The sequence below is a fragment of the Haplochromis burtoni genome, unplaced genomic scaffold (genome assembly GCF_018398535.1).
Source record: "Haplochromis burtoni strain Fernald_Lab_line unplaced genomic scaffold, NCSU_Asbu1 Contig_1195, whole genome shotgun sequence".
In the NCBI taxonomy this organism is placed as follows: Eukaryota; Metazoa; Chordata; class Actinopteri; order Cichliformes; family Cichlidae; genus Haplochromis; species Haplochromis burtoni.
In genome coordinates this window covers 37,950-50,519 of record NW_024583556.1, presented here as the reverse complement: position 1 = coordinate 50,519, position 12,570 = coordinate 37,950, and the positions used below count along the sequence as shown (strand labels likewise).

The following is a 12,570-nucleotide window of genomic DNA, read 5'->3' as shown; positions in this document are numbered from 1 at the left end:
TCATCCACCTGCTGCCTCCACCACTTGCTAATGTCATTGAATCTGTGGAAGCTCCACGATAGCCACCACACGAAGAAACGAATAACGAGCCGATCTAAATCCCAGTAACGAGTAACGCCTTCCTGATTTTCGCATAATAACTAGTTACCACAATAATAACGCAGTTACTTTAACGCGTTACTTAATAACACGTTAGTCCCAACACTGATATTAAGTAATCCAAAGTACTCAGAATATGTTACTCACATTGAGTAACGTAACAGAGTACTTTACAAACTACATTTTGGGCATGTACTGTATTCTGTAATCTGCAGTGGAATACATTTTAAAAGTAACCTTCCCAACACCGCAAATTTCTGTTTTCTGTTTTTATAGTGGCTGGTAGAAGATGGGAGGTTCAAATACATTGTTCCTGATTACAGGATTGAAGCCTTGGTGAAGTGTGTTTAACATGCCTGTCTTAGAACAGTGATGGACAGGCAGCTTGTCCAAATTAATGATGAATTAATTAGATTATAATATACATTTGATATTTAAAAGCACAAAAATTAGAAAATATTTGTCCTTTAAATGACAAAATGGTAAAACTAAATCAATGGAGTTTATCTAGATAAAAGTCTTATGACTTTTCCCTCACCTCCTATGCGGTTCAAGTTAACAGTGAGTTCTGTTGTGAGTAAACTGCTTCAGTGGTTGGTCAAAGGGTGGAGAAATGGCCCACCACAACCTTTGTCTGTCAGTGTTGCTTCTGCATGGGGGTTTGCGCATTGTTCCCATGAGAGAAATGCAGAAGGCCTTTAGGAACGGCTGTAAGACAAGCAAGAACCTTTTACTCATCTGCATGTATATTTGTAAACATGTTTTTAAATAGAAAGATCAGCTATTTCAGTGTCATAAAATCTGATGTGTTAATCTGAAGTTATGGTGGACAAATATACAATTATCATATATTCAATTCTTTCGCAAAATCACCACCTGTAATTAGGTTTCTGTCTTTAACTCTTTACCGAAGTGGCAGGCAAATTACAAATTTTTTCTCCCCAAATTTTAAAGGACAACACTGTTGAGGCTACTGGTACAAAAGGCCAGATATTTATTCTCCTTATAGTCTAGTTCTTACAACACAACGACACACGAAAAAAAATGTGTGCATATTCAACCAATGTGAAATTGTTAATTTGTTTGCTGCATTTTGAAAAGGTATAAAGATGCCCAGTTAGAAGACTGAATTGAGCTTAACTGTCACTGTGAAAAGTACCCCACACCAGTGACAGTTAAGCATAAAAGTAACTTAAGCAGAAAGAGACACAAAAAACCAGCATGCAGAGTTGGGGAGGTGGTTGAAATAACACCTTCCATTCTCATCTTCCATTCAATCTTACCTCAGAGTACTGTTTTCATGGTGTCACAAACAAATACAATGACCTGAATAAGCTGAGAGGCTTCTGACTCAACTGTAACAGATATAAATATGATAGAGTAATCTTATGTGAACATAGTTGACGAAACACAGTAAACAAAACAGCTGAGACTTGAATTAAAATAACTTAATGTTTGTCTAGAAAAGGTGAAAAAACAAAGAAACATCTACAACAAGCTGCATGACCTGTGGCAAATAAATAGGTCTTATAGTTTAATCAAATAGTTCGCTGTAATTTTCTAGTACAGTTCTGTGTCTGGCCTGTGGTCAGATCTTACACAAACAGCTACAAGCAAGAAAGCTAACGATTGTAAAATATCTTTTCAAACAGGACACCGATAACTTGATTATTCTTTTCACATGTTCGTTCATCTTCTTTTAGTACTTCGTACATCCTTTTTGTGCACAACATTACTTGCACCTGAAACACACAAAGACAAAAATAGCCATGGTTGATGCATGATGGAAACTTAAGCATTGCTGTGGTTGGGCTTTCAAACAGGGGTGTGAATACAAACAGGGTTTCTTCTTGTCTCTTTCAATCTCAGGTATCTGATCTTGAAACACTGTGTCATTTGTTTGTTTGTTTTGTTTGCTGTTGTTTTTAAAGGGAAATGATAATACTATAGTTTTAATGTGACTAGTTTTTATATCAGAACAAACATCTGGAGTTGTTAAAGCCTATGTGAGAAACAAACACCAACACTCAGACCTGTTCAGTCATGCTGTGACTGATTTCAGTAACACTGTGGTTTGTTTTTGTTTGTTTTCATCGGTAATTGCAAGGAAACCAGGGGAGGTGCTCATGATTCACTTGTACTACTCTGGTCTCTCTCTTTTTTTCACAAGATTACAAGAGTATATTTGTTTTGACCACCTCCCCTAAGATTGTTAGAATGTGTTAACTTAGTACAATAATAGATTTTTAGCCCATTCAAATTAACGGTACATAAAACTTCACAGTGAGGCCTGTTCTGAGGAAACAGCTTCAGTAGGGTTGGTCAAAGGCCCACCACAGCCTTCATCTATGAGTGTTGCAGTTGAATGTGACTTGCTGTTCTCTCTTTTTTATGTAGCCATTATATTATATTATTATAATAAAAAGCCAATGAAAAGACACCTGTATTCCATGCTTTGATGTTATTTTTAAGAAAAAACTAAATTCTAAGTTTCAATGGTAAACAATCTTGTATCTTGCACCTTGGTGACAAATACACAGTTAGTGTCCTCTCTCTCTCAAATACTGTACATGCTGTCTTTGTGGTTTTTCCCTAAAACCTACAGAATGTACGATGTAGCTCTCAATTTCCCCTAAATACTCAGGAAAGGTCAGCTCTACCTATATTGATACACTTCATTTTCTAAATGCTGGTTAACAAGAAAGATATTAAGCTATGATCAAATAAAAAGTTTGCATCATAAATCTGATGTGTATCTGATTTACAAAGAAACATCATGAAGCTACTACTCTTACAAGTAAAATACTGCTATAAAAAGATTCCCAGAGCTTGTGCTGAGAATGGCACATAAGACTTTCTGACACATTTTAAGTGGTTATCAAAGTAGTTACTCCAAAAGAAAAACCTCTTAGATCCAGTGATAATATACACAATGTTCCCTAAATGGGAGAAAGGCCATTTCCTGCATTTCAGCCAATCATTGATTTCTGCTTGTCAAACCTTCGTCACCTTGTGATGGCTGTATGCCTCCTATTTGAGCAAGAGAAGATCAGTAGAGCAACAAGAGTGCTGCACCACAATGATCATAACACTGGCTGCTTTGATTCTTCTTTGTACACCATGTAAGTGCAATTCATTGCTCGTGAGAAAAACATGAAGAGCATGTTTGTACTACACCGTGGTACATATTTACTGTTGCTGGTTATTTATCTAACAGTATTTACATCGATTTTGTAATTTTGTTAACTGCATTTTTTTTCTTCTTCAGCTGTGACTCAAACTTCAGAGGTTCCTCAGTTGATCTCTTTGACTGTTGTTGACCTTGGTGACAATGTTACTTTTGGCTGTGAGGTCTCTGAGAAGGAGTTAAAATCCTTTCATTGGTATAAACAGTCTCTGGGACATTTGCCCCAAAGTGTTGCTTCTGTTATTCTTGACAAAATAACTTTATCTGATGCATTTAAAGATTCACGTTTCACATTGAACAAAGAAATATTTACTATCAGAAATGTCAGCAAAGAGGATGAAGCAACATATTTCTGTCAAACGCGAAAAGCATATTCACAGATGTTCAGCAGTGGCACATTCTTGGCTGTGAAAGGTAAGACGCTACCATTGGCACTAAAACTGTTATGTTCAGTTCACTCGCACAAAGAAAAAAATCTATTATTAATTGTTTAGGTTACAAATCTGACTTAATTTACAGATTACAACCAGCAGGAATCAATCTACATGAAACAAGTTCCAAAGAAAGAGTCTGTTCTGATCGGAGACTCGTTGGCTCTCCAGTGTTCACTTCTCTCCACGAGCAAAGAAAAAGCACTCCAATGTCCAGATGAACACAGAGTGCACTGGTTGAGAGCTGGTTCTGAAAGTTTTACTCCAAGCATCATTTACACTCACATGGACAGCAGGGATGAGGCTCTGAAGAGAAACTGTGTCTACAGTCTATCAAAAACGATACAGGACTACTCTGATGCTGGGACTTATTACTGTGCTGTGGTCACATGTGGAAAGATCCTGTTTGGTGAAGGAACTAAAGTAGAGATAAGTATGTATTAACATTTGTATTTAAATCCATCTCGCATTGAACCATTTAGCCTGGCTAATGGGAAGAGCTGAAGTCAAAACAACAATGTTTTATTGAGATATTTTCTGTCTTAATCATGTTTTATGCAAACCACTGAACATAAATGACACTATGCAAAATAAATAGACTTGTTTTCCTTATATAATGATTCATTTATAATTGCAATAATTAAAATCTGACAACTTTTCATTGGCTAAAATCAATGAACTTTGACTTTTGTAGCTATTGACTACTTATAATTTATGTGTTTTAATTAATCCTATTGATCCTAAATGTACATAATGCTTTATTTTATTGTTTTTCCAGAGTCAGTATCAGGATTTGGGCTGTTTGTTCTTGTGCTTGGAGTATTCTTGACCAGCTGCATGATTTTGATCCCCATTCTTGTTTTCTACAGCAATCAAAGGAATGTTTGTCAACGCTGCACAGGTTGGAAATGTTAACAAATACTGATAAATTAGTGCTTTTTTGAATTTTTTTTGAATGATTACCATATGTAGTATGTGTGACAGAGCAGTTACTTCACTGACTGTGTGCAGCAAACATAGATACTCAGACATGTGCATATACAAATACAAGCACAACACATACTTTGCAACTTAATTTCCATGTGCATTAGAGTGTTTGGCATCATTGTCATGCTGGAGAAAAATTATATATTCATTGCAAATCAGATTTTTTCCAGATGATATTTTATGGTTTATTCTTAATTCCTTTTAATTTTGACGAGAGCCTCAATAACACTGCCTTAAGTGTGTCAGGCCTTTTATTTATTAAGGATGTAACTTGCAGATGCTGTCAATCTGCTGTACACATGTTTTAGGCCTGTCACTTCATCTTTTGAAGTTAGTTAAACTAGATTAAGTTAAAACAATCTACAGTTCACTCCCCTTTCTCCTACGTATTTCCATACTCTACAGCTGACATCTGGACCAAACACCTTCATTTGAACATGCTTTACATAAGTTAACCTCTTTTTTGGTTAGCTCTTTAAGTTTTCTTTATATTTTCAGTCATACTGTCACAATTTCAGTACATGAATTGCAGTTATTATATGTACACATACTGAGAATGTATTTCTTTTTTTGAAAGGAAAAATGACTGGCTCCCATCATATTGGCAAGTCAACAGTGGATCAATCAAATTCCATACATACGTTTCTGGTAAATATGTGGCACAATAAAGCAATTAACCTTTTATTTTAATAATTTCATATCATGCAGCGATAAATAATAAATAATAAAAATGAAAAGAACATCAACTCTGACCTCCAAAATTTCAGCAACACTAACATATGAATATTTTGCAGAATGACAAAGACACTGCAGCCAGCTGTGCAGAACTGGGTTTCTCCAGAAAAATAAAGATGAGAAGAGCAAACACAGAGTGTGTGTACTCTGTTCTCAAAGCAGATAATCACACCTAACACCCTCTGCAGGGCAGCGCAGGGCCGATGCAGCGACACACTCATTTCAAAGTTATCAGCATTTATTTCCTTGCTGCTTCGTTTTTTCTTAGCAACATACTTTCTTGTGGGAAACTCAGTTTGTTAAGAAATCACCGCAGCTTGCTTGTCACTATTTTTGCTATCACCATATCTCCGTTATCATAGTTATTGATTTTATTTTGCTGCCATGAAAAATATATTTTTTGTATTAGTTTCTTACATAGAACAGCTTCTGCAGGCTACTTCAGTTTGTCTGTGAAATCAGTTTTTGCTTATCGTGGTCCGAGAGTTTTCGAGTATAGTTTTCAGATATATCATAGGAGTTTATGTTTTGTTTAACTTTTAGATTCCTTTTTTGAATTCTTTATAATTCCAACAGTGGCTTTGATTTCTTGTAATATTGTTGTATTGTTTTTTTCTAACTTCAAATATTAAGTTTCTGTTTTACAATTATGTTTTTTGGTTCAGATTTTCATTGTTATTCTATGGATTTTAAATTTGGGGGATATATTTGGGGAATCTTTTATGTTTCTTTTTTTATTTGATTTATTATAATTTTCAACAGTGGATTCACTCTGTTTCTCTTCCTGTCTTGTTTTTATGCCAATGTCTTGGTTCTTCTGTATCAACTAGTCTGACCTGATTAAACTGATAATCACCATCTTATAATATTCGTCTTATATTATTTCCCCTTAAGCTTGAATCATACTTGGTTAGTTCGAAGTAATAAGGATGTCTAAAGTTTCTGTATAGCAACAATATTTTCTGGCACAACTTCACCTACTTTTAAGGTGCATGGAGAAGAAAAGGACCTGATGAGAAGACTCCAGTGGAAACGCGTTGGTCACTTAATAACGCTTTTCTTTTATACTTTAAGTGTCTCTAAAGTTTCTGTATATGCAGCTCTGACTGAGTGAATTTAATCATAGGTTGTAGTATCTAAAATTTAAATATTTTTAACAGCTGAAGAACAACTTGAAATGACAGAATGTGAATCATCTGTTAAACTTAAAAGAAGTACTGTGCATTGATCAAAAACAGTAGTTTTGCTAATACAGTGTTGGGGAGTAGCGGAATACATGTACTGGCATTACCGTATAAAATACAAAATATGAGTAACTGTATTCTGTTACAGTTACGCTTAAATAGGTGATATTAGAATACAGTTACTTTGTTGAAATAAATGGATTACACGCGGTCTTTTCCTGTTTCATATGTTAGGATCCTCTATCCCCTCTCTATTTTTGGTAATTCCCACCTTGGAAACCCAAACATTAAATCCATATTTTCTGACCCTATGCGACCCATATCCGATCATGTATGACAGTGTGAACGGCACAAATCCGATATTTTCAAATCCGATCTGGGTCACTTTCGTATGTGGTGCTGAATCCGATACATATCCGATGTTTCAGAAAGCGACTGCTGTTTGATGGTCAAGTCGCATTAAATCCGTCTTTTACGTCACTGACACAAGACAGACGCCAATTATCAGCTCCGGAGAAGACATCGTGAACGCTTCCTGTCCATCCAGTGAAACTGTTGGGAAGACAACGTTGGAGAAACGTGAACTTTATTTACTGTATAATCTGCAGATTCTGACAGAAATCTGCAGCTATCCTTTGAAGCACCGCTCCTCTAAAACAGCAATAAGGATCATTATTAGGTTATTTACATTATTATGTAAATAACAAAATAACTTAAAGCAAAAATTGGGAAACGTAAAGTCCGAAGTCTTTACATTAAGGGCCATCAGTCAAACAATACTGTTGCTCTGGGTCTAAACAGAGCGCGTTGTGTGTGACGTCTTCTTTTGCGCATGCGGGCCGCTTTGAGCGTTCACACTAGAGCGCGTTTGCTGTCGCATTTTATTTGTAGTGTGAACGAGCAGACAAAAAAATCGGAATTGAGCATCAAGACCTGCAGTGTGAACGCAGCCTTAGAGGCTCTAATGTTGGTGGTGTCAGTTACACAGTGGACCTGGAGCCAGCACAACAGAGCCAGCAGTGCACGGGCAGGAATGCATTTCTTACTTGGAAATTCCGACACCACTTCACATTTAAATAAGAAAGGGATGGGTGAAATTTGACTGTACAATGCCATCTCAACAACCAAGCTGCTCTCAGCATCAAAAGACTCCACCTCCAACCTAAAGAAACATCTGGAAGTAAGTTCTTTTTTAAAAACTAACGTTAACTAGCTTGTATTAGTTGTGGTAGCTACCTGGTTATGTGCCACTTCAGTGTCTTCGATGCCCTACTGCTGTGTGATTTATTACTATTACTGAAGGCTGCATTACAAACTACTAGCTGGGAAAGCCAATCCCAATGTCCACCCAATTGTTACTCATTTTATAGCAAGACTTAAAAATCTAGTTGGTATTGCTTTCAGAATTGGAAATGGTTAGCATGGTATTCAAAGTCAGGGAGGTGTTTGTGGTGCTTTACGCTTGGCTTATAGCACAGTATCACAAGAACCTAGAAGCAATTAAAGGTTTCTGATTTCTGAGACAAATATACAAATATGACAGAGAAAATGTAAATTGGAGTAAAAAGTAGTGTAGTGTAGACAAAAGAACAATTTTTTCTAAAAATATGAAGGTGATATAAAAAATACAGCTGCGGCTGAGTGAAGTCTGTTCTGAGTAAATCTAAAGTTAACATGTTATTTGGTTTTTCCTCTGATTTTCCCACTTTTTTTCCACTTTTGCAATGTAGCTCATATTGTTTTCTTTATTTCTTTAAGTCTTCTTTATTTCCTCCAAAATCTTTTAATGATAATATTCTTACTCTTAATGTTCTTACTAGGCTATTCCTTGAAATCATGTTCTGAAAATTTATGTCATGGACGGCAATATGGACGTAGCTCATTGGTCTTAAAACTGAAACCAGTGGACAAAAACCTACATTCTTCAGTAACCAGGAGGGATCTGGTTATCTGGTTACTTAAGAATGAAGAATTACTCTTTTAATTATAAAAAAAAAAATCCAGCTGTATAAAGACCAATGGGGAAATAACTCTAGTCACCTGACCTATGACCTCTGTTAAATCCTCAATGGTGAGTTCATATTGTTATTCACTGGTTTCAAACCTTCTAAAATTCTTCATGATGTTCATTTTGACTAAAAAGCAGGTTGCAATGTAATATGTGGTGACCTTGTAATTGAAGCCACTGTGTTGTGAAGTGCAGGGTCCCTCTGTGTCTCAGATTCCTTGCTCTTGACATACAGTTTTAAAACACTGAAATGGCGAATTCTAGTTCCAATTTCTCTTTTCAGGGGGAGAGGTTGACTGGCTTTTCCTCAGCAGACCAGACAAACTGCAGACCTGTCTACAAAAGGTCTGTTTCTAGAGTTGTCATTGTCATGACTAGAGCAGGCATTTTGAGGGGCATACTGCTGCTTTAAGAGTCTCCTTAAGTCAGAGCACGCATCTACTCAGGTTTGCGTCATGCACTGCGAGCTGCGAACGGGAATACTGGGTTAGAGGCTTGCGTGGTTATCCATACTGCCCCGACATCATGCCAGCGCATTTTGGGGATTGCATGGGCACTTATCGGTTTTCTATTGCCTATTTGCGGGGAGTAAAGGTGCCCTTTATTTGCAAGGTGTGCCTGCTGCTTGCCACACAGGGAGGAGAGGGGCGGGACAGCGGGAGATTCTCTGGCTGAAGCAGCAATTAATCCATCTGGAGAGCAGAATGTCGTAAAATCCCTGAAATCTCTCTTTCAACGCATTTCGGGCAGTTTGTCTGAAGTTTGTCCGTTCTGCGCTCCGGATAGGTTGATTCCGTTAAAATTTTTAATCACATTAATCGTGATGACGCCGTTAATGCGTTAACACTGACTGCCCTAAAACAAACACAAAAACTTAAGAAATGATGATATAGACTTATAATTTGCACACATGTGTTTTCTAAATTCTATCACACACATCTACGCAAAAAGTGAGCGTGAGGGGCCCTCGGTGCGCCTGCTTGCTGCTGCTGCTGTGCTGAAGTCTCACACACAACCTGTCGAAAGGGGAGGGGGCGGGCTGCTTCCAAGCAGTGCACATTTCATTCATAATATTGTCACTCCAAGCCCATTTTGTATTAATTATTTTTCCTGGGTTGTGTGAAATCCCAGAAAAAAACCCTATACAAGGTATATGTCTATTAGTCTATTAGTCCATGTTGTGGGGTTGGGTGATACTGAAGTGCAAAATTACTGATGGAAAATTGACAGAGGGAGAGGGAGTGTTCGCCCAGGGTACCAAACATGCTAGGACAGTCCCTGAATGTAAGAAATGCAAATGTAAAGATTGTGAAATGTAAGTCATTACAGGTCATGATGTAATCACCGGGGATTGCTATGCAATGAGTTTTTAAAAAAAGGAAAACAAGAAAATGACCACAAGATTGTATGTACGCTGCTGTTGGATGAGACTCTTATAGTGAGCAGGAAAATGTAATGATCTGTCCTTCATCTGTCCATTTTAATATTAAGGAGAGCATTACTCATGAAATGTACACAAATAATGAATACAGCAGTTAGTTAGCCCTGAGTCAGTGTGGCGACCTCTCCAGAGTGTACCACACCTCTTGCTCTGTGATAGCTGCGATAGGCTTCAGCCCCCCAGTACCCTTAATATGGATAAGAGAAAGATAATGGACAGATAGCAGTATTTTTCAAAGGAACAAATGATTAACATCTTAAATCACTGTACAAAAAATATTATAAAACCTCATTAACTCCTATCTTTTACTTTCAAATGCTAAAGGAATTTTAGTGATGAAAAATGTTTACAAAGCTGCAAAGCGAAGTTGAACAATAACAAGATTTGATAGAAGGTGTTTTATTTAATAATGTTGACAAACACAGTAATATTGAGAATAGGATTTTAGGACAATTCATTACAACTAGACTGCAAAATGGTAAAGACAATGATGTACTATGATACAATAACCTTCCTTTTAACCCTCATTGTTCTACATTTCTTTCTTCTGAGACACAAATCAACACTATGCACTGATCAAAATCATCTTTTTTTCTTAGCTTGAAATCTGTAAACTTCTCTCATGTGTGGTTTCCCTGTTTGAATACATCAGCACCTTCCTGTTAGTCTTTAGTTTCAGCTACAGTACTTTTCTTATACGTATTCACCCTTTACTTATTTCTCCAAGATTTTATCATCATACATCATAAAAATGAAATTTAAAAAATGCAGTTGGTACAGATTTAATTTGCATATTTACTACATAATTACCAAGAATGATAATCCCTTGCTTTCACAGATGTCTGTTTGTTTTTATTTTAATGGGTATGTGCTTATTTGGTATGCACCCTAACTATCTGAACTTCATACACTCCAGACTAAACCAGGAACGCTGCTGTTCAGGGCGGATCTTTACATGCATACAAACATGTACATTTTAATTATTAAGTTGCGATCAATCAAAGTGCATTTAAACATGCTGATAATAATATGCACACAAAGCCACATTATAAAAGAAAAATTAGCTCTAAGCAAACATAAAGAAGATTATTTCATACCAAGGCATCATATATAGACCTAATCCAGCCCACGATTCTTGGCAGCCATATAGATCTGCTGCCTCGTCACTGCGTTTGCACTCTTTGTTATACTTCTGTCAACTTCTATCGTGGTAAAGACAACAGCAGAAAACATCCATGTGTCCTCATTCTGGGAAAATGCAGTGCATAAAAAATATTAGAAACATTAAAAAGAAACTTAAATAAGAAACATGTTATATTTTTATACCAGCTTAATTATATTCTCAGCTTTAATTGCTTTACCTGCTGTTTTTTCTCATCACTAAAGATTTTCTGCTGGCAGCAGCTTGATTGTGGAAAATACAGATAACAATGGATAAAACTCAAGATTTATATGCTTTTATTAAAAAAAGAATTATGATTAACTTAAATTACCTTTGGATGATCACTGTTGTTTATCTTGATTGTGTAAATGAGGACAGCAGTAACAATCAGACTTATAACCACGACAGCAGAGACAAAAAACAGACTCTACTGCTTCTGTGACCACACACTGCTTTTCTGCAGTCACTATTAAAATGAAAAGGAAAAGATGAGATGAATGCCAAAGTGCCATTTGTGACATTTTTTCTAATTAATAGAGTAATGATAACATTACCTTGAATAACCACAGTAGTTCCACTTCCAAATAATATCTCCCCACATGTGGCCACAGCACAGTAGTAAGTCCCAGCATCAGAGGAGCTGACGTTCTTAGAGAAGTGATAAACACATGTCTTCTGATGGTCAGATCTTTTCTCACATTTATTACTTCTGTTTTGTCAGTGTAGATGATGTTTGGAAGAGATTTATCTGATCCCTCTCTGACCCAGAGAATATTGAGACCTCCTGGACATCGTTTCTTGTTGTCAGAGTCAGAGAAGACTGAACACTGGAGCGTCATTGTGTCTCCTGGTCGGACTGGATTTGATTCTATCAGTAACTGACTGACTGCAAAGTTTGATGTCCTCTGAGCTTTTCCTGTGTAATACAAATCACATTTTTCCAAACATGCATAGAAAAATTTTCAAAGTTTGTAAAAGTAGGTTGGCTTATTACCTTTTACTAACAAATACATCCCACCCCATGTAGTTCCAATCCATTCTGTGTTTGTACAATGATAGTGAGCCTCATCCTCTTGAACTGTCTCTAAAATGATCAGGCTGCTAAAATTTGCATCATTATTTATCCGAAATCTTGAGCTCAAAATCCAGGACTAAAATCAGCTTTAGACTGAATCAGAGTAACTATTAATTTAAGAGTATCCCCGACGCTTTGCTTGTACCATTTGACTCCTCTAACGCTGAGCTCTTTGGGAATAGCGCATGTCAAGGTTGCTGGTTCACCAAGCTGAACAGTTTCAACTGGAACCAGAGAATCTGAAATAAGAGAAATAAAATT

General features: G+C 36.6%; 1 protein-coding gene and 1 long non-coding RNA gene across 3 annotated transcripts; both read left to right on the top strand.

Annotated features, from left to right (window-relative positions):
• The first annotated feature begins 3,132 nt into the window (after nt 1-3,132).
• Nucleotides 3,133-6,725, top strand: LOC121813148. Of its 2 annotated transcripts, none has more exons than XR_006053539.1 (6): nt 3,133-3,221; nt 3,368-3,700; nt 3,806-4,150; nt 4,587-4,618; nt 5,282-5,352; nt 5,499-5,552. XR_006053539.1 is itself a non-coding variant. In XM_042216687.1 (6 exons), exons 1-6 carry the CDS (start codon nt 3,179-3,181, stop codon nt 5,613-5,615), a joined length of 1,032 nt encoding a protein of 343 aa, XP_042072621.1. In that variant the 5' UTR covers nt 3,133-3,178; the 3' UTR covers nt 5,616-6,725. The 2 variants fall into 2 exon arrangements, 1 of the variants encoding a protein (XP_042072621.1); XM_042216687.1 differs by having other exon boundaries at nt 4,496-4,618; nt 5,499-6,725.
• Nucleotides 6,726-7,535: 810 nt separating this feature from the next.
• Nucleotides 7,536-12,253, top strand: LOC121813149. Its single transcript, XR_006053540.1, has 3 exons — nt 7,536-7,803; nt 8,915-8,976; nt 11,961-12,253. It is a non-coding gene; the product is annotated as an uncharacterized LOC121813149 (long non-coding RNA).
• The last annotated feature ends 317 nt before the right edge of the window (nt 12,254-12,570 follow it).

What these genes read in the sequence shown, in the direction of transcription:
- LOC121813148 (XM_042216687.1), top strand. Translation starts at nt 3,179, where the DNA reads ATGATCATAACACTGGCTGCTTTGATTCTTCTTTGTACACCAT. An exon ending in TGTTTGTCAACGCTGCACAG is followed by an intron (nt 4,619 to 5,281) that starts GTTGGAAATGTT and finishes TTTTTTTGAAAG; the next exon opens with GAAAAATGACTGGCTCCCAT. An exon ending in ATTCCATACATACGTTTCTG is followed by an intron (nt 5,353 to 5,498) that starts GTAAATATGTGG and finishes AATATTTTGCAG; the next exon opens with AATGACAAAGACACTGCAGC.